Here is a 23,410-nt window from a genome sequence, read left to right on the forward strand (position 1 = left end):
GTGTGTGTGTGTGTGTGTGTGTGTGTGTGTGTGTGTGTGTGTGTGTGTGTGTGTGTGTAACTGTGTAACTGTGTGAGACTCTGCTTTGAAAACTCGTGATGAGAATTTGATAAGTCAAGTGAAAGCATAATGTATTGAGTGGGCTTTTTCGTGAGTGGATGGAATCTCGTACGGTAGAATGATCACTGAATAATGGAAGGGAATTTAATTTTCTAATACGGCGTGCTATGTGCTGTGAAATCATTGGGAGATTATAAAAAGAGGAATCAAGCTACGTTATCATCGTGAACATTAATTCTAGCTGAAGAATATTATGATGAGGTATATTCATGACTGTACTCATGAAAAACAGTCTAATATTATTTCATTAAACGTGAATTTGAGTTTGCTGTTGACCATGTCCTCCTTTGAGATTAATAATCATAATCATCCTAATTTTTATCGAGATAGGAATTGAATCCTATACTATTGAACAAGAAATTTCTGTTCATATGTTTGTATTTCACCGGATCTCGGAAACGGCTCTAACGATTCTCACGAAATTCAGAACATAATAGGTTTATAATATAAAAATTCGATTGCACTAGGTCTCATTCCTGGGAAAACTCGCTGAAGAACATTAAAAGGATAATTATTATTTATCCTTGGAAAAACAGCTGATAATAATTATTTCGTCGTCTGTTGCCCTGTTGGTAATGGAAGTGAGTAAGCGAGTTCATGTATGTGGGACTGTGTCATAATTATGACTCAGCTGTTGAACTTTTGTAATCATTCAATCAGGTACTTGGTGCGGGTTGCAAAAAAGCCGGACTATTTTCAATCCTGATGATTCTAGTAGATCCGTCTTTTTGAAATGGTCTTCTCTGATTTTTTTCACATCAAATTAATCAGGATTAAAATCCTTTGTGCTACCGGGCCTTTGTGAGGGAAACTTTTGCATTCTTCTGGGAATCAATCTCAATTTACTGTGATTAGATAGAACATTTCTGTATAAACTATGAATGTTATTATAATTTCTTCTCTCGTAATAAATTGTTTATGCTTTTGTACTCCAGAGCGGAGCTCGGTCCCCGATATTTATCATTAGTTGGTTAATGAAAATTCAACGTAAAGCCTATTTGTAAGAGTTTGAGCTGAAGTTAGCTGCTTATTTCCATATAATTGGGGAAACTGGATAACTCCAAACTGACTTCATTCTCCTTTCTCTAACTTTTGTCTTCCATCCTTATCATCCAACCTCCATCATCCATCTTCCATCCTTTTCTTCCAAGCTGAATTCTCCATTCTCCATTGATTCTCCTTGTCACTCAGCCTCAATTCTCCATCTTCCATCCTTTTCTTCCAACCTCCATTCTCCTATATAATTATTTCACTCAATTTTCAGTTTTTTTCTCTCAAATCTTCATATTAATTAAAACTTTTACAATATTTTCATTTACAAATTAATCCTTAGTTGAATTAATGGAATTACTGTTTTGGAAGAGAGTTAGTGGGAAGGATATTTTGAATATCCAAAGCTCCGCCAATTTATGTAGACGCAGAACAATATTATCTATAGCTATTATCAATTGCTTTTCTCATATCATATGTAGTTCAAAAATCATTTTCTTAGTCTATATTATGTAAATTCATCTATAATTTTGCTGTATTGTGAGCTATTGTATATAAGTGTAAAAGCCAGTATAAATTGTAATCTACATGAATAAAGTACTAAATCAATCAATCCTTCTCAACCGTCCTCCATCCTTATCGTCCAATCTCCATCTTCCATCCTTATCGTCCAATCCCCATCTTCCATTCTTGTCGTCCAACCACAATTCTTCATTCTCCATTCTTGTCACTTAACCTCCATTCTCCATCATCCCTCCTTGTCATTCAAACACCATTCTCTATCTTCCATCCTTGTTCAACCTTCATCACCTATCTTCTAACCTTGTCTTTCAACCTCCTTTCTCCATCTCCCATCCTTTCCTTTGAAGAGGTAAGACTCTATAACAAACTGTTACCGAACACCATTTACCGTAATTGACCGATACTAATTCAATTATCAACCCATTAACGGCTATATCGCCTCCATTCTCATTTAACAGAACTTTTTGTTCAGATAAGTTTTTCTCTCGACCTCTCAAGAATTTTGAAGAGTGTTGATTCCAGGGAACAAGGGTTACCCAAACACTTTTATTTTATTTTAATTGTCACTTTTTGTGTAGTTGAGAAGTTGATATTGTGGTAATTTTTCATATTGAATGAAAAAGACTAAGAAATTGTCAAAAAGCCACAGATTTATTAATACTTAGAAAGACCGGTTTCGGTTATTACACCATTGTCAATTTCTGATAAACTAAAACTAAATACAAGAGCAGCAGAATTTATTTATTTAATATTTTTATTGTAATTGTATGACTGAACTAATGTATTTTTATTATAATTAGTATTAAATTGTATTAATGTCGTTTCCAATTGCCATTTCTTATGTGCTCAAAGGAATAAAACACGATCCTATTCTTATCATTTATTTTACATACAATGGGCGTCCCGTAGCCTCAGTGACTTTAAAACAGCATATAGGCAAGGTATGGTTCGCGGGGTAATATACACGTCTTTGCAAAAAAAAAAAAAAAACATCAGGCTTCAGAGACTCTTTAGCTTTCCACACAGAGATTCTTCATGAATTTATTCATTTGTGAATACACTTAGGTAAATTTCCACAGAATTGGATAAAGTAGGTCAATTTCCACACAGAAGAAACTAAACATGTAAAATTACAAATTACAGCCTTTTGTATCTTTTTGGATGACACGATTTGCTTTTGAGAACATAGACAACAACATCTGTTGTTTTCATAAAGCTCCTCGTGTATCTTCTCGGATGCAACATGTTGCATCATGAAAGATACAAAGGATCATCTGTTGCTTATGGAAAGATACATTTTCAAAGAGCTCCTTGTGTATCTTTTCGGATGCAACACGTTGCTTTTGAGGAGATACGAAAGAGCATCTTTGTTTATGGAAATATATATTTTCAAAAAGCTCATTGTGTATCTTTTCGGATGGATCATGTTGCTTCTGAGAAGATACAAAAGGGCATGTTCTATCTATGGAAAGCTACATTTTCAAAAAGCTTCTTGTTTTTTTCGGAAGCAACACTTTGCTTTTGAGACGATACAAAAGAGCTACTGTCGTTTATGGAAAGATACATTTCCGAAAATGTTCCATGTTTTTGAACGGGTAGTATTGTAGTCTAGTGGCCTACCCGGACTGTAAATATTGCTGATTCACATTTAATTAAAGTCAGCATCTGATCAACATTGTGAAGTGTTTGGTCGGTGAAACATTAGTTTGTAAACATGATTTGTCAACGTCTTATCTTGTTCTATAAAAAGTATATTCAATTACTTATTATACTATGTATCAGAACAATTACACGATATTGCAGTCTAACCGCCATCATTACCCTGTCGATCCAGCGTTGACCAATGTGCACCATTTAAAAGCTAGCTAGCGTTGCACATATTTGCATTTAATATACTTATTAGTTGAACAATAGGTTTGACTTTACTCTGATAAGATAAGTTGAAACTTGAACAGCTAGAATGTACTTTCCCAAATTATATTAATTACATTCTTTGCATTACAACACTCCACCAATGGATCTGGTATTTATGAAAAGAGTAGGAAATAATGGGAAGGGAAGGACGGACCAATGACAAGCGAGATTGAAATGACACGTCTCTAAGCTCAGCCCACTGGCACCTCAATCATTTACTTCCCAATTTGGCCACTAGAGGCCAGTAGCTACAGGGTCTCAGTAAATCTATAGGCCTACTCTGAGTGGAGTTCTGAATTCAAGTGTCCAACATCTAATTGAACTGTAATTATATTGTAATAGGTCCGATACAATAGTAATTGAATGCATTTTGTGAACAACAAGTTGAGACGTTGACAAAACATGTTACCAAATTGTGCGAAATTTCAATATTCTCATGCAAACCCATTATTTGACTGGATTCATTCAATTTTAACGGATCTATTTTCATTGAGACCAGTCAAACGAGAATGAATAGTCTCATAAGAATTTTTTCATTCAATATTGTTTTATTAAGTAGTCTATAGAAATTATATTTTCACTGTTTCAAACATGTTCACAGATACTAATATGTGGGAGGATTCATAATTATTGTTCAACAAAAATATAAATTAACTTTTATTATTTACACAAGCTGCAGAAAAGTACCACAGGCTAAGGCCTAGAAAAGTTCCACAATAATGACTATTTATTTTACCGAGCAAAGTGAGGTCTAAGAATCAAGTCGACTGTTCTGCATTTATCTTCCTGTTTATTTATGTTTTTATGTTCCACCTTTACAGCGAAACGTAGTAATAGATTTTCATGGAATCTATGTCCCTTTTTGAATTTAGCGTCGACTTATACATACGGTTTTTTGAAATTTTGCATTTTAAGGATAATACAAAAGGAGAAGGAGTCTCCTTTGAACGCCAATGTTACTGTAAAAATCAGACTTTAGAGCTATTCATCGTAAATCAGCTGTCTAGTGGACTATAATACTACCCGTTCAAAAACATCGAGCTTCTTGAAAATGTATCTTTCCATCAACGTTGTAGACAGTGGCAGCCAGACCTGATAACAGCGCTCACACTCACATTCCGGGACGAACGTCACGGTACGATAGGACAGAAAGCTCTATGTTTATATAGGATTTTTTCTAGACATTTTAAATTGATAAATTATCCATTAATTTTTGAGAAAACATAATAACAGGTCAATGTAACTTACTGAGTGCGAGGTCTACTGTTCACATAAATACTTGTAATAATTGAATGCAATGAATGAATTTTATTTGCCAAAAACAAAATACAAAAAAGCTTAAAAAAAATAAATATAAGTATATGCTACTGCACTTAAACCAAGTGCAGTAAATATAAGTATATAAATATAAAACTTTACAAAAAATAAATATGAGTATATGCTACTGCACTTGTAATAATTGATGTTACAATAGATAATATTTTCACTAGCATTCGAACAAAATGAAATCTCTCATCAATACTTAACCTATTTCAGATCATGTGTAACCTTATCTAAATTTGGGAGGGGAATATCACAAGGCTACCTTATTTTGTTTCTCTCCCTGTCATTTCTATGATGTACTTATTTTATGAAGAATTATTATTGAATAAAGAATAATTTAATATGATTTGAAACGTTACTCACCGTGACACCCTCAAAGCTAGTATTACGTAACGCCTCAAGGAACAGTCTCTCCCAGAGCGGACTGCGGTACTGGAAGTCGACAACGGTTTGGTTTTTATGGAAGTGTCTGATCCTATGCGCCACATGCTGGATGGCCAGGGCCACAGCCCAGATGCCGTCGTAAGTGTAACCGTGGAACCTGGAGTACTCCTGGCCTCTCCTCGAGTCGTACTCCACTTGGTACTCCTCTGCCGTCTGCGAACACAAGGAATCAGTTGGAGAATCAGACTCATAAATTCAAGAATTAGTAAATCACATCATATTGCCGTCTGCGAACACAAAGAATCAGACTCATGAAGTCAAGGAGAAACAAGATAAAGCATCATAGAATTAGTAAATCACATCATATTGCCGTCTGCTAACACAAATGATCAATTGAAGAATCAGACTCATAAATCCAAGAACGATCAAGAATTAGTAAATCACATCATATTGCCGTCTGCGAACACAAAGAATCAATTGATGAATCAGACTCATAAATTCAAGAAGAAGCATCATAGAATTAGTGAATCACATCATATAGCCGTCTGCGAAAAAAAGAATCACTATTAAAGAATCAGACTCATAAATTAAGGAAGAATTAAGAAGAAGAATTATAAATTCAATAATAGAATCAATAAATCACAGTGACTCATAAATTCGAAGAATCAGTCTTTTAAATTCAAGAAGAATCATTATTTCAATCACAGAATTTACAAATCAAATCATATACAATAGAATGAATGACTTTAGAGCTACTTTCTTGTGTATATAAAATAGAATTGAATATAGTTATATTAATAAAATAATAAAACACCGAAACTAAAGTGGGAGAGAAATTGCTTTTAACACGGCTCTTTCTCGAAGACGGAGCGGTCCGATGCTCTATCCTCCACTAATCACTCCCACTACCTAGCAGCATTCTCCTTCTTCTGTGTCTGTGTGAGAGAGCTTTGCAACGCGACGCACCAACACTCCCCTTCCAGCTATTGCTGGCAATGTTCCAAGTCATATACTGGTCAGCAGGTATAATATTTTTTTCATCACAAGAGCATGAAGCAAAATGACACGGCGCATCCAATTGTGCGCAGGATGTCTGTCTGTGTCTATGCTACAAACTGTGGAGGGAGAAACGAGTTTCTCCTCTTCATGTTAAAAGTAATATATCTCAGACTTCAGTAGTTACATTACAATTTGTATTGTTGTTTGTAAATTCTATCCTATAAATACAATAGAATGAATTCTTCATATGAAGTAGAATCAATATACAGTATTTTGAATGAGTTATGAAGAAATACATAGGCGAATAATCACAGAATTCAACAATATTAGAAGGACAAAATATCAATTGTCTGTTGTGAGGAAAGTCAAATTGAATATAATAAACATCGAGAAGATTCTATAGTTTTAATTGAAACCCATTGTAATCATCCATTGTTATCCTCTCCTGATCTATTATGATTATCAATATTTTTTGCATTGGGTAATAATTTTATAACTCTTGTTTTTAATTATCTGAGAACTGAAAATAGAAACATGTGCTTGGATGTTTTGAAATTTTACTGCGGTTTTGCAGAAACAAATAATCAATCAGGAAATCATAGATTCAATCATAGAATAGATGAATCACATAATAAAAACATGAGGCTTAGATATTTGAAAATATGCGTCACATAGCTTCACTATAAAAAACTACTATGATATATAACATAACGCCCTATATCATGAGATATCTCCTTATGCTATCTTTTCTCTATGTCTTTACTTGTACCACACTCTTCAATGACAGTTGTTTGAATAAACTGATTTATTGTTCTACATTTTACATTCTCACAACATAACAGCACAAAATCACCTCAAAAAACACGCATAGGTAATCAAAGAATTTATGATAACTGGCGAGTGAAACCTCGTTTAAATAACCAGAGATTTAGGCCTGAACTAGAGCTTTAACAAGCCCGATGATACGCTAAAAACAGTAAGCTATTCGGTAGCGAACTGGATCAATGGAAAACGCGTCCACCACTCGACAATGGCTCTGTGAAATACGTACTTGGACAACGCGCGCTTTCAAATAAAGTAATATTACGGCAGAGGATAAAACCAGGAATTAATGGCCGTTTTTCAAAAAAATTGCAGACCGTTATTAACCAATGTTGCAGATTCTGATGATGGCTGGGTTGGCAGCAATGAAAAAAGGACACAGTGATATATTCCCATACAGTTGGTACTCCTTTTGTTATGTAGTCAGGGTTAGAAAACTCTGGTACAAAAGCTAAACCAAATACTCTATCTATATGAAGATTCATATCTATATCCATCTCTATTATTGAAGATCCTCGTATCTTTATCTCTATGGAGATCCGTATCTATATCTATCTACATTTTCATGATGATCAATCCTATACTATTGAACGAGCAACTTCTGTTGAAAATATGCGTCACATAGCTTCACTACTATGATAAAAACTACTATGATATATAACACAACGCCCTATATCATGAGATATCTCCTTGTTTAGATGTTTGGATGTTTAGATGTTCAGATGTTCAGATGTTCAGATGTTCAGATGTTCAGATGTTCAGATGTTTATATTTCACCGGATCTCGAAAACGGCTCTTTAGTGAGGTCCACGTTTTAATGACAGTATTTGATCAACTTTGGTTTTGCTATCCTTGTCTATCATTCGTCAAAGACGGTGGTACTATCCTTTTCTAGGTCCACAACGATGACAATTATGTTTTTGACGGTGTAGATATATAATTAGTTGATGCAGAAAATCGACATCGCGATTCTTCTATCTTTATTCACTGCCGTTATAACGTGGACCACACTATAACGATTCTCACTTAATTCAGAACATAGTAGGTTTATAATATGAAGATTCGATTGCACTAGGTCTCATCCCTTGGAAAACTTGCTGAATGACATTAAAGGATAATTATTATTCATCCTTGGAAAAACAGATAATAATAATATTATTTCGTCGTCTGTTGGTGATGGAAGTGAGTGAGCGAGTTCATGTGTGTGGGACTGTGTCAAAATTATGACTCAGCTGTTGAACTTTTGTATCCATTCAATCAGGTACTAAGTGCCGGTTGCAAAAAAGCCAGGTTATTTTCAATCCTGATTAATTCCAGTAGATCCACCTTTTGAAATGTTCTTCTCTGATTTGGTTCACGTGAAGTTAATCAGGATTAAAATTTAACCGGCTTTTGTGCAACTGGGCCTTAGTGAGGGACATTTTTTCATTCTTCTGGGAATTAATCTCAATTTACTGTGATTAGATAGAACATTTCTGTATGAACTATGAATGTTAATATAATTCCTTTTTTCGTAATAAATTTTTATGCTTTTATACTCCAGAGTGAAGCTCGGTCCCCGATATTCATATATTTATATAATTGTGAACAACTCATTAATTGACTAATCTCTACTCCCACAGTCCCAATTTATAGGAGGATCAGATACAACTATGTAAAACAATAATCTTAGGTTCGAATAGATGCGTTTTTCAACATGCTTCTCCTAGATCAATATTCATGAAGAGAAGTTGATATTAAATGAATGGAATATTGTATAAAGAATGGAAAATTACTGAGTTACTCGAATATTTATGTCCAACTCACAATCATTAAAGTGTGGAACTATAATAGTCAAAGGCCCGGTTGCACAAAAGCCGTTTAAGTTTTAACCGTGATTAATTCCACGAGAACCAATCAGAGAAGGCTTTTTTGGAAAGACGGCTTCTCTGGTTCTCCTGGAACTAATCAAGATTAAACTTTAACCGGCTTTCGTGCAACCAGCACAGAGTCATCTTATGAAGCTTGGAAATTGAATTTAATGAACAGGAACAACAATTACAAGAGCACGAACATTTGGAATACAAATAGAACATCCCATTTCTTGTTGAAATTAATTATTTGCTCCGAATATAATAGAGAGTTTCCTGTCTGTTGCAATACCATTATTATATGTAGAGAATAATGCATCCATTGGATGCTTGGGTATTCTTGAGCTTATCGATGGAGGATTGGCATTTAGCTAGGGGCTGTCCAACGCATAATATTCGGCACATGCAGGAGCTATAGATGTATTGGGTTCCAAAACTATTAATATTATATAGATACAGCCAAAGTAAGAGCATGCCAATACAGCTGTAGATATATTGGGTTCTGTATCTATCATAATATATATTCAACCAATGAACCAGGAATACAACATGTATTTCAATAACCAATATACCCAGAATACAATGTATATTTAACCAAAGCTAGAGTACGCCACTACAGCTGTAGATGGAGTGATGGAAGCTTATGCACCTGAAATCCTATTCGATGTTGATTGTTATAACGTTGAGGGAACTGTATTCTGTATGCATGGCAACTGAATACCGTATTTAGTAATGTTTGAAACGTCAATCAGTTGGATAAATCAATCAGAGATGAGTTTCCCACGTAAACTGCAATGCAGAGAGGAATGGCAGGGATTTGAGTATATTCACTGTTTGGAATTTCAACGTCGTTTCTCAAAAATTACGTTCATTTCATAATAAAGGCAGTATATGTGTCTTCCGACATGACAAGTTTATATTAACCATACAATATAATGAAAGAAAGAATCGGCTTATGCATGTTGGGAATAGGAAATTCACGAATGGCGGAGAGTTGAGTATACTCACTGTTTGGAATTTCAACGTTGTTTCTAAAAAATGACGTTTATTCCAAAATAAATGCAGTATATGTGTTCCTCAACATGACAAGTCTATGTAATCCATACAATATAATAAAAGAAAGAATCGGCTTATGCATGTAGGAGATTTAGATTTATAGTTGAAGTACTTTTTGAAGAATATGCTGATTTGTTCAGGCTTTTTACAGGCTGAAATCATAAATCATCTATTATAGTTACACTCCTGAAATCATATTCTATGGAACTTTAGCAGGCCTATTATGCTCATTGTTTGAACACCGTTCCACAATCTAACCTCATAATCATTATGATTTGTTGAGAATATTTGTTGAGTTCACCTCAGGAGTTTAAAAGAAGAATAATTCTAGTGGTGAAAGGCATAACTATTGTAAGCCACGCCCTTTATTCAACGACGAGCATTCTCATTGGACAATAACTTGCATGTGACGTCTGGAGCTGCTTGCTTCCTATTGGTTGTCTATGAGTGGAATGACGATCAAACAACCCACTGACCAGACAGCTTGCTGGTTTTGGAGGCATAGACAAGTAACTCAGCAGACTAGAGCGCCAAACTGAATTTCTATGAAGTTACAGAAGCAGGGAAGTATGAGATAAAGTATTTCAAAACAGAAATCCGATGGAGCTTGAATTTGGAAAGTCAATACAAGTATCAATTCGAGAAATATCTGTCTATCGAAACTGTCATAGCACACAATCATACTGATCAGTTAGTAGGTCAAGTTTTTATTTTGTCTAAATTTTCATTAGACCACGGCGGAGCATGAGTTACCTGCTTGTAATCTCTCAAAAAGAGAGATCTCTCCAAGCTCGTTCACCATGACTGGAAAAACCAAGACGGTGTACCGTCTATAGTGAGGTCCACGTTATAATGGCAATGGAGAAAGATAGGATAACAACGTCGCCGATCCTCTGTCTTGTCAATGCCTTCTATAGACGGTAGCTGATACAGGTTTATTGATGTAATATAAACTGTATATTCTCGCTCAAAATAAAAAAAAATATATATTTTTCAATAATTCCATAATGAGTTCTCATAATCAAGATGAAATATTTTGTTGATTGATTTTCAATTCTACATTGTAAAAAGACGATCTGGAAACAGAGCAAGCGAGAAAGAGATAGCGCTATCCGCTTTGTTGAATGATAGACAAGGATACCATTGCTAATCAAACACTGCCATTAGAACGTGGACCTAACTATAACCACTTATTTTCAATACACTCAGTCTACATAGTTATTTCCAAGCAAGTTTTTCATGGCAAACTACATGCAATCAATATTCTCGATAGTAATTGTTAGATCAGTTATAAAGGCAGAGATGATTCACTAGTTTTCATTCAATTTCATTGGCTAGACAATGATGCTGGTAATAAATTGCGAAAGGAAACGCTTTTGTTTTTAAAGCGTTCACTGCAACTGAGCCTTTCACGAATACAATAGAAGTGTTTGTTTCAGCCAGTAAGTAGTTAAGGAGATGTTCTATGTTTAAGTAGCAGGAAGGAAACTTCTCTTGCAACTTGCACAAGAAATTCAAGCGGTTGCAGCCTCCGAAATTATCCTCTTTCTCCGCTAAAGATAATGACGGAAGGGTGGAACAGTTCTGGAACTGTTACTTTATACTTTCTCTTTCTCTGCTAGCGATAATGATGGAAGGGTGGAGCAGTTCTGTAACTGTTACTTTACGTAAACTGTAACTGTTTTGTTGCTTCACTTTTCAGAATGTGAGAGAAGAAACACTTTCAGGAACATTCTGGGCGAGTCATTGTGATTGTCATCTACATGAATTGATAAGAAGGAAAAATAGAAAAATGTGAAGGAGAATTGGATAGGAAAATAAGAGGTGAGAGAATTAGATTTTAGAAGATTGATTGATTATTTATTTATTTCTATTTATTTATTAGAAGAGAGATAAAGATGAATGGGAAACGATTAGGTTGAAGGTTTCCTTCAAGTATCTTCTTATTTAACATAAAATGAGAATTTGTCTGAGGACTGAATATGAAGGAACAATATAAAACTTCTAGTAACTTCTAGCTTAAAATGTTTGATCTCCCTGTCTAATAATACGAATTGAATGGGAATGACTTGATAAATTGTCAAAACCACCAATTTATAAGAACAATTTTGGATGTTATAGGTTCGGTTGTAACACCATTCTAAATATGTAGTAAACTGATAGCTTAAACACAAAGCAGCAAAATGTTTATGGAGCCCTACGATTGGCCATTAGCTGTTGTCCAATGAACGTTGATCTCTACTACCATTGGCCGAGAGTGGACATGCCGAAGTATTACAAATATCGTCACCTTCACAACGATAAAGGGAGTTCAATAATACGTGATTTTTGAAGTATACTGCTTTATCGATTTGAAGTTCCATTATCCATTCATTGCTACGTTCAAATAAAGTATTATATAAGAAATATTTCAGAATATTTTGTTATATTCAAATACAGTCATAATCATGACTGATGGAAGAGCATGTGGATAAGGTATAAAATACTAACAAAAAGATTGTTCAACATGGAAAGGAAACTAGAATAGTATATTTTGCACCTAGAGCAGGAAATGAGATTTTTCCGGCTCGAAATCGGTTTTCAAGTCCGGCCTACGGCCTCGGGCAAGAAAAGATTGAGAGCCGGAAAAACATTTTCGCCCGTGGTGTAAACACTATTTTTTGCTACACACAAAAAAAACAATATATATATATATAATATATATATATATATATATATATATATGAGAATAGCTGTTTACTAAGCACTTCCGAAAGCAGAAGTGGATGGTGATAGCTTTAGGAAATCTGATGTAATCTGAATATCAGGAAATTGTCCAAGTATTTTTATTTTTTATTCTGATTTGTCTAAATAACGTGAAAGATGATGTTCAATTATGTGGGAGGTTGAGTTTATACTTTATTATTATTTCAAATGACAATAAGATGATATTATTATAAATGTTCTAATTATTGAATAATGAACACAAATAATTAAAAGTTTTTTGATCACCTTTCTTAGGTCCATGTTAGCGGCTGGAAAGGATACTCTTTCCGGCCTAGGCCGGAAAGAAACCTGTTCTGACGTCAGGCGAGAGTCGTCTGCAAACAATGTCTTTCAGATCTATGTAGGGACTGGAAAACAGCTGCTTTCTGTGCAGTGTGGCAAAAAACAATTCCAGTAACTATATACTACTTATATATGGTAATAAAGGATGAAAGACAAACAGAAACGAAAATAAGATAAAGACAGAACATGAAGATAAAAAACAGAACGACATTCTTTTTCAAAGTTAACACTGGTGGAGCTCTGTATTGAAATCAAGGGGGAAGAAACATTCGTAACTAATCAGCATTTATATCTATTTCTAAACACCGATAAACGAAAGAAGTTCCATTCGTTTTATCAATCCACACTTTCCTTTCCCAGTTTTTCCCAAAGTGATCCGGGTATTTACTGAAGTGAAAATGAGCTACAATCGAACTGAGAACTCTAATTCGTCAAAGTTATAAGAATCAAAGGAGATGAATTTGATTGGTCGCGCACTGCAGAACTCGAATATCGTCGGAGAAAGCCACTTACCAGCACAGCTCACTGAGAGCGCAGTAATCCGAATTAGCAGAACGAATTATGAGATTAGTTCAATTACTTTGAAATTTATTCGCGTCTGCAGCGATCTTCAACAGCTGCGTACTGATACTGTGTTATTAGATTCCGACTCTTGTGCTCGTTTTAATCATTGTTCTCTTTAGCTGGATTCAGCAGTTGTACGAGATATTCTGATATTTCATCTTGCTTCTAGCTTTGACTATCGTTCTGGGAGCAACGTTTTACATACTATCCGTCAATTTTTTTTTCACTATCTGAACATTTTGTGAAGTGAACAACTACAAGGTTCAAACTATTTCGGACTATGTGTAACCTTATCTGAATTTGGGAGAAAAATAGCACAAGGTTACTTTATTTTTTCTCTCCCTGTCGTTTTTTATGAATCAATAAAGAATAAAGACGTTTTGTTTGAAGTGTAACAGCGTATCCTTTGTTATACTGTCGAAATGCCATATTATTATTATCATTGAAACTATCTGTTTGCAATAAATATAACAGATGAATACAAAATATTCTGAGAAAACGTTATATGTGAATTATATAATTGTACTATTGTGACCTATTATATTTATCCGCGCTCAGATTCTTTCTTTGCATGCTGATATTTCCATAAAAATGTAATTTATATTTATTTTTGTGAACTGTATTTTGAATGGAAATTAATTTGATTTGATTTGATATAGTTTTGTTTTCTAAAGCAAGGCTGGAAAAGTCTCATCACAAGTAGAAATTTGTGAAGGTTATGTTATGTTTGATATACATATTGAATAAAACCGACTTTTTATTTCGAAATCACTGTAAAATCGAGTATACTAACGAATCAACCACTTAAGTGGCCTAGAGTTCAATTGAGATTATACTGTGAGAGCCAAATCTAGTATCTCGATTCGCTCTATAAAATAGGTGGTTCTGGCATCAAGACGTTTTCATTCAACTTGAAGAGCTCATCCAGTAAGAACCATGAATGTATTATAATCATTTCCAAATTCTTTTAATTTGACCTATTTGTAGATCTATTTATTCATTTTAAAGATATCAATACATAATCATGGAGAAAAACAGGCTTAGACCTCTCTATTCCATTCCTGGTTTTTTATTTTCAATTAAATAACATTAAAGCTATTCAGAGTCTATAGAGAAAGCTTGCAAAGATATGTATGCTCTCTTTATGCACACTATGATATGTGAAGTACAAATTCTTCTCCTTCTTCTTCCTCTTCTTCTTCTTCTTCTTCTTCTTCTTCTTCTTCTTCTTCTTCTTCTTCTTCTTCTTCTTCTTCTTCTTCTTCTTCTTCTTCTTCTTCTTCTTCTTCTTCTTCTTCTTCTTCTTCTTCTTCTCTTCTTCTTCTTCTTCTTCTTCTTCTTCTTCTTCTTCTTCTTCTTCTTCTTCTTCTTCTTCTTCTTCTCTTCTTCTTCTTCTTCTTCTCTTCTTCTTCTTCTTCTTCTTCTTCTTCTTCTTCTTCTTCTTCTTCTTCTTCTTCTTCTTCTTCTTCTTCTTCTTCTTCTTCTTCTTCTTCTTCTTCTTCTCTTCTTCTTCCTCTTCTTCTTCCTCTTCTTCTTCTTCTTCTTCTTCTTCTTCTTCTTCTTCTTCTTCTTCTCTTCTTCTTCTTCTTCTTCTTCTTCTTCTTCTTCTTCTTCTTCTTCTTCTTCTTCTTCTTCTTCTTCTTCTTCTTCTTCTTCTTCTCTTCTTCTCTTCTTCTTCTTCTTCTTCTTCTTCTTCTTCTTCTTCTTCTTCTCTTCTTCTTCTTCTTCTTCTTCTCTCTTCTTCTTCTTCTCTTCTCTTCTTCTTCTTCTTCTTCTTCTCTTCTTCTTCTTTTCTTCTCTTCTTCTTCTTCCTCTTCTTCTTCATCTTCTTATTCTCCTTAACGTCAGTGATGAGGCATATTTGCCTGTCTCGACTCATTATTCATACGTTTATTGATTATTGTTAATCATAATTATAATGAGGAAACTGTGAAGAATTTCCATCTATAAAATGGCCTTCCAACATCTCTCTCACCTCTGGTAGTTTTTCCATTTGCAGCTAAAATCAAATTCAGTTCTCTATATATATATATATATTTTTTTTTTCTCATCAACTCATAAATTTTATTCACAAAATATTAACAAAAAAAATATATATTAAGTTATATTTAATAGACTCACAGCTAGCACTCAAGTTTGTCTCTTTCTTATATAAAAATATAAAAAGGGTACTGGTGATCTTATTCAATTAAATTTACTGCAATTTCATCTTGAAATTATTGAACCTGTTACCTTGATTGTTGAGTGTTATGAATCCATGAAATTCTCTCAGATTTGTGAACATAGCTAGTATGAAATCCTCTCTCGTACAGTGGAACTGGAAACCCTTATATCCCAGGGATGACCTCCTCATCAATTCCAAAGCCCTGCTTGCGCAGAAAGTACACAAAAATACACTTCAGCGAGGTCCCATATTCCCTATGGCGGTTCCTCTGGTTTTTCGGGTCAGCCTGGTTTCCTGGTTATTGTTCCCATAGGTGGGCTACAGCCCAGGAGAGTATATAGGTCCATATACTGTGGGAGTATCTATATACTGTGGGATTATATATACATATAAACTGTGGAAGTATACATATATACCATCCTTGTGCTGAAGCTACAACATGCATGGTCAGCTCGTTTATTCTGCCGACTCACTCTCACATCCAAAGTCGCTTGCTGGTTGTGTGTGTCTTTCTCTCTCACACCCATTATTCTGAACAATTAATCATCGTTTATTCCAGAAAATTCAACTATGAATACTTGAATGATGGAATAGCAGAGAGGATACAAATGTGAATGAAATGTAGAGTGAATTCGATATACTATACGACTCCAGAATTCGATATACTGCTACTATAGTGATGTCTAGGTTATAATAGTGGAAATAGATGAAATAGTGGAATTAGATTATATCAGTAATACAGTATGATATGATAATCATATGTCATGAATCAGTTGTTTGAATTATTCTAAATCATCAGAAAGTTTGTTATTTTATCTCAGTTTATTTTAGTCAATAAAAGCCATTATTCTAGCTCTTCAATGGTCTCTATTTTATTACAATTTTATTGACTAAAATAAGTACCGGTAATCAAAATGCCAAAGAGAAAAACCCGGGATCGAAATAATGTTGAATCTCCATCACGGAATCAGGATAAGCCTACCGAATTATATCGAAATGAACCCGTTGATACATCTTTCAACTCGGAATCAATTGGGAAAATTCTCAAACCAAAATGTCTAAGTGTGGATCCAGATTCTCCTAGTGCACCAATGGAATGGAGACACTGGAAAAGAATGCTGGATGCCTACTTGAAAGGAAACTATTACACTGAAGATACGAAATTGGATATCTTAGTTACCTTGCTGTCAGCTGGAAATTACAAATTGATAATAGATTGTACTACATTCGAGGAAAGTATCTCCATCCTTGAAGGCATATTTATCAGGAAGAAAAGCGAAATCTTTACAAGGTACCTTCTCTCTATAAGAAAACAAAAACAAGGTGAGTCCATCGATAATTTTTTCCTAAAACTGAAAGAACTCAGCCTAGAATGTAATTTTACAGCGATCTCTGCTACAGAGAATCGAGAAGAGCACATAAAAGAAGCATTGATTGCAGGTTTATATTTATCCGAAATCCGCCAACGAATTTTAGAAAGCCCAGATATGTCTTTGCATGAAACTCTTAATCGTGCAAGAGCTTTTGAGTCTGCAAAAGATCAATCACAATGCTACAATGAATCTAATACTTCATTTGAGCTTAATGCTTGCAAAGATACAGAAAATGCATCAAATCTAATTCCTAATCAAAAAAACACTTCAGACTCCTCATTATCAGCTGTTAGTATTAGTGGACAAGCATGCTTTTTTTGTGGCAACAAAAAACATTCTCGACTATTTTGTCCAGCTAAAAACGAATTCTGCAAGAAGTGTGGTAAGAAAGACTTTGCTCGGGTATGTAACTCAAAATCTTCCGTATTAGAGAAAAAAAGAGAGTTTAGTAATTCGATATTACTAACACCTTCAGTGCAAGCCGAAAAATGTCTTTCAAAGGTTATTATTCCTATTACCATAAACGGAACTGAAAGTCAAGCACTGATCGATACTGGAGCAACTGGCAACTTTATTGACGATACCTATGCAAAAAATCTGAATTTAGAAGTTATACCAGAGATAGGAAAAGTAACTTTAGGCTCAAAACGCTTCACACCACAAATCCGAGGCAAAGTTAACGTGAATTTAACAGTTCAGGGAGAAAGTTATACAAACACAACCTTAATGCTTATGCAGGACCTCTGTGAAAATATTATTCTTGGGCACGAATTTATGAACAATTTCTCCAGTATAGAAATACCATTTGGAGGTAATAAGCCACCTCTTACTATTTGCGGAATAACTCAAGCAAAAATTCCTCCTTGCTCCCTTTTTCAACATCTAAAATCCAATTGTCAACCAATTACAACCAAATCTCGCAAATTATCAAAAGATGATGAAGATTTTATTTCCAATGAAATTCAACAATTACTGGAAGATGGCATCATAGAAGAAAGCCACACCCCTTGGCGTGCCCAAGCATTTGTTGTTAAACTCGATAACCGAAAAAAAAGGATGGTTATAGATTATTCTAGAACTATAAACAAATTCACCGAATTGGACGCCTATCCCATTCCAAATATGGAAGATTTAGTTCGCAAAGTAGCTCAGTATTCCTGGTATAGTACTGTAGATCTGAAATCTGCATATCACCAAGTACCAATCTTACTTGAAGAAAGGCAATACACAGGATTTGAAGCATGTGGGAAACTTTATCAGTTCTGTCGTATTCCTTTTGGTGTCACTAATGGTGTTTCAGCTTTTCAAAGAGTAATTGATTCACTCATACAGAAAGAGAAATTATTTGATATCTATGCTTATTTAGATGACGTCATAATTTGTGGAAATTCAAAAGAAGAACATGACACTAATCTTGAACGGTTTCTTGCAGCAACTTCAAATAACTCACTTACTATAAACAAGGAGAAGAGTAAATTCTGTCAAAAGGAGATACGTTTCCTAGGATTTTTAGTTGGAAACTAATCATTACGTCCAGATCCCGAACGCCTTGAGCCTCTATTCAATATGCCCCCACCTCCTAATCTCAAAACTCTTCAGAGAACTGTGGGCCTCTTCGCACATTACTCTCGATGGATACAAAATCTTTCAAGTAAAATTCATGCCTTGGCACACTGTACGCTCTTCCCTCCTCAAGGAAAGGCCCTTGCAGCTTTTGAAGATCTTAAAAAAGAGGTAGCTGCAGCTGTAATACATGTTTTTGATGAAGGAGGCATTCTCACTGTAGAGACTGATGCCTCAGATTTCTGCATAGCAGCAACACTATCTTACAATGAACGTCCTGTTGCATACTTTTCACGAATGCTAAACGAAAGTGAAAAACGACACTCATCAGTTGAAAAAGAGGCATATGCCATTGTAGAATCTATTAGGAAGTGGCGTCATTACTTATCTGGTCGTTTCTTTCAACTTATTACTGATCAAAAATCTGTTTCATTCATGTTCAGTAGCGCGGCAAGAGGCAAGGTGAAGAACGAAAAAATCATGAGGTGGCGCCTTGAGCTATCTCAATACACCTATGAGATCATTTACCGACCTGGAAAAGAGAACATAACTGCTGACGCTCTTTCTCGAGCATGTGTGATAATGGGATGTATCACATCAAAACAAGACTTGATAAAATATCATCAAGACCTCTGCCACCCCGGCATCACAAGATTTTTTCACTGGACTAAAGCTCATAACCTCCCATACTCGGTAGATGACATCAGAGAAGTCCGCATGGAATGCAAGATCTGCTCAGAGCTGAAGCCAAGATTCAACTGTTGCAAAGGAAAATTGATAAAAGCAACTCGGCCTTTTGAAAGGATCAACATTGACTTCAAAGGACCCCTGCTATCATCAACTAGAAACAAGTACATCCTCACTATTGTGGATGAATATTCGAGATTTCCCTTTGCCTATCCCTGTCGAGACATGTCATCAGAAACAGTAATTCAAAATCTCAATGACTTATTCACCACATACGGCTATCCTTCATACATACACACTGATAGAGGGACCAGTTTTCTATCAAAAGATGTCAAAGATTACTTAATGTCCAAGGGTGTAGCTACCAGTTCCACAACACTTTACAACCCTCAAGGTAATGGACAGGTGGAACGCTACAATGGAATAATTTGGAAGACAATCCGTTTAGCCCTACGGTCCAGGAACATGGATACTTCTCACTGGGAAAAGGTACTCTTATAATCACTAAGCAGCATTCGCTCGCTTCTCTGCACGACCATCAATTGCACACCTCACGAGCGAATGTTCATTCATCCTCGTAATCCCACGTCTATGACAAACTTGCCATCCTGGCTGATCAACGCCAAGGAGGCATGGATGAAGACCTTTGTAAGACGCAGTAAGCATGATCCTGAAGTTGAAAAGGTAGAAATTATTCATTTGAACCCTCATGTCGCTCAAGTAAGACTTTCTGATGGAAGAGAAGTTTCTGTCAACATTCGTAGATTGGCCCCGGTAGGTTCCACTACTGGGAGGGAAGAATGATATGATAATCATATGTCATGAATCAGTTGTTTGAATTACTCTAAATCATCAGAAAGTTTGTTATTTTATCTCAGTTTATTTTAGTCAATAAAAGCCATTTTTCTAGCTCTTCAATGGTCTCTATTTTATTACACAGTATAAGATAGGTTAGATCTGTGGTGGTAGTGGAGACTGTTTTGAACCGTTTTGCCTGTAGTCTTCCTTGTTTTTGTAATCAATCTTCTATATAATAAAAGAGAGTAGGGTTGTGTTTGTTCGTGTGTTCGTTTGTTCGCATCAAAACATGTCAACTTGTGGATTGCATACCGGAAAAAACGGGAATGATTTAGATCTCCAAACTTTGTCATAGATTCTAATAATATCAATCTCGTGGTTAATCTCCCTGGAAGCCTAAATTTCAATTTTCCTTTTAGATTTTTCAGAATTGGTTTTCAAACTTCATTAATCACTTATAAAATTCTTATCTCACTGACTCACTGATCACGATTTCTGGAAAACTACTGGACGGATTGCGACAAAACTTGGAATATAGCTTCCTTAAACGTCCAAGGAGCTCACTAAGGAATCTTTTGGCGATATTTCAACTTTAAGGGTGGTTTTTAAGGGTTTAAAGTTCGTCTTTTAGCATGTATATTCTTCTTCTCCCAATCTCCTTATTATAATAGAAATGTCCATAACATATGTTATTATAGATCTATAATCTAGAGAGAGTACCTCTTCGAAAAAGTTGTTAACTGGCAACTTAATTAATGATTTTGACAGGTTGGCATTAAGTTGAGATGACTTTATTAGGTTGGCACCAAGTTGAAGAACGAATCGAAATGCATTTATCGAGAGCAAATTGATTGGGCACTGCTGCTTCAATCAGAGATATTGCTGGGAGATAGTTTTTATTTTTCATAAAACAAACTTTTATTACAGTAGTTGCTTCTATCAAGTGATCATATTCTAATTTTGTTTGTATATCCGATCGCGATAACTGCTTAAATAATTTCGATGAATTTATAATAATTCAGTATGATATATGGAGGGTATTTTCAAAACTTCAAAAGTGTCCGTTGTGGAATCTGTTTGCAAAGAATGAGGAAATTCGGCCAAAATTTAACTTGGGCGGAAGAAAGGGATCATTTATTAAAACGGCCAAATAGCTTGTTCCTTTTCCCAATATTCTACAAAATTCGCTGCAATTGGACTACTATTCTACAGAACACTTCCAACACATCAATGATTAATCGAATGATTTGACTCAATAGTTTTCATGCCAAGTTGTGGCCTAATCTCAAAAACGATTATAACAATGTTGGTAGAATTTAGATTATTAATGGTTCACAAAAATATCTTATATTTCAATTCCCGAAGCGAAGCACGGGTGCCCTGCTAGTGAATAAATAATGGAAGTATTTGATCAACCTTCCGGTAGTCACGCTCTAACATATTGAATAATAATAAAATTACTTTTTCAATCTTCTTGGATTATTTCACGCCTATGAAAATTTGGATGATTACTATTCCATAGCCCAAGAAGGTACATCAAGCAAAGCCATCAATTCTGTGTTATGGCTCGTTTACACGACTAATTGGTTCGTGTCGACTAAATGACACTTAAAGACTGAACCATTGCTCGGTTGATGCTGCAACTCAGTGTATTAGATTAGAATGGATTAGATTTCTTCATTTATGTATGTTACAATATTTACTGGCTTATACACTAATTTACATTGAATGACGATAATGCTAGTTATTCAACAAATTTCACAAAGTATAAAAGTGGAGTGATAGGGAGAAAGTTTTGGAATGCATAAGTGACTCATTCACTGACACCACCCCATTCAATAGTTGTGTGTAGCGAAAAAACTGAAACTGTTGTAATTTTTACAACAGCGCGACTGCCGGAAGGTTGAAGAAACTCGTGTTGCCATCCTTGTATATCCTTCGACAAAGCGGATACCACCATCTTTTTCTAGCTTCACAACGTTGCCAGATCATCTTTCAACAATGTAGAAATATAATTCATCATCAAAATAACCAATCTCAATTATGAAAATTCATCATTTACCTGACGAATAAGGTATAATTGAAAAATTGCACGAGAATAATATTATATCAGATATAATGGTATTCTCTGTAAGAAGCAGTGGCAATGCAGAGAATCGGTAACGTTGTTTTCCTATCTTCCTCCACTGTCATCACAACCTTATGAGGTCAACCTGGACCTCATTTTAATGATAATCATGATAAACGGTAACAATAACAAATAACATCAAGAGACAATCAATATCCTCGTTACACCTCAATGGCGATCAATATTGATGACTGTCAAGGATGATCGGCAGGCTCACTCCGCTCGCCAACTGTCTAACCAGAAAGCATCACCTCTCCGTTTCAACTTTTCTAAACCAGCGCTTCGCGTTGATCCTGAGATTCTAATTTAAAGTGAGCTCAGCAATGTAATTAATTATTCTCAATTAATTAATAATCACTTTTTATGAAAATTTGGATGATTACCAAAACATCTTAATTAATGTTAATCTTAATTAATTGAAAAATATAAAAATAAATCTTACTCCTCATTTTGGGTTCTCCTTTTTTGGACTGGAATACTCCAATGAGATCTTCAGTGTCAGCTAATACTTGGATTGGACTAAATCTGAATTGAATTCATCGCTTCTACATCAAATTATTATATCTTCATTCTTCACCGCCACATTCACAAGATGGAATAAAACCGATATTGTCAGTTCAACATAATTTATTCGAGCCAAACTCAGGTTTCAATGCACTTAAGACATCATCTTCAGTCGTCTTTTTTGGTTTGTTCATAGTCTATTATCTCACAAGATTCTCTTGTGATTGTTCATCTTCAAGAAAAAAACATTTGGGGAAGATATATTCTCAGTCTTAGAAAGAACCCATGTTAGTCAAAATTTCAAGTACTGAATTGAAGTAATCCAACTGGATTGAAGTAATATGTACAGAAATTATACTTTTCCAAAAACATTATAGAGTAGAATGACAAAGATGGAAAAATACAGTAAGGTCAGGTTAAGGTCAGGTAATGAGAGTTGGATAATCATTAAATAGAATATCACTATTAGAACAGGATTAGCCTGTAATAGGAGAGGACCGAATAACAAATTACATTATATTGTTTAAACTTATTGAGTTATCAGAATCGCATTACAATTTCGTTCATCACAATCGTATCAAATTGTACAAATAATAATTCA

The 23,410-nt window shown here is 34.8% G+C and overlaps 1 protein-coding gene across 3 annotated transcripts in view; it reads right to left on the reverse strand.

Annotated features, from left to right (window-relative positions):
* LOC111062208 (gamma-aminobutyric acid type B receptor subunit 2-like) overlaps nt 1–23,410 on the reverse strand; it is a 623,739-nt gene that overhangs the window by 72,209 nt on the left and 528,120 nt on the right. For all 3 annotated transcript variants that reach the window (XM_039431291.1, XM_039431289.1, XM_039431292.1), the window contains exon 8: nt 5,233–5,466. In XM_039431291.1, the coding sequence (XP_039287225.1) occupies nt 5,233–5,466 (234 nt within the window). The remainder of the gene's footprint in view (nt 1–5,232; nt 5,467–23,410) is intronic.

This window comes from Nilaparvata lugens, chromosome 6, assembly GCF_014356525.2.
Source record: "Nilaparvata lugens isolate BPH chromosome 6, ASM1435652v1, whole genome shotgun sequence".
Taxonomy (NCBI): domain Eukaryota; kingdom Metazoa; phylum Arthropoda; class Insecta; order Hemiptera; family Delphacidae; genus Nilaparvata; species Nilaparvata lugens.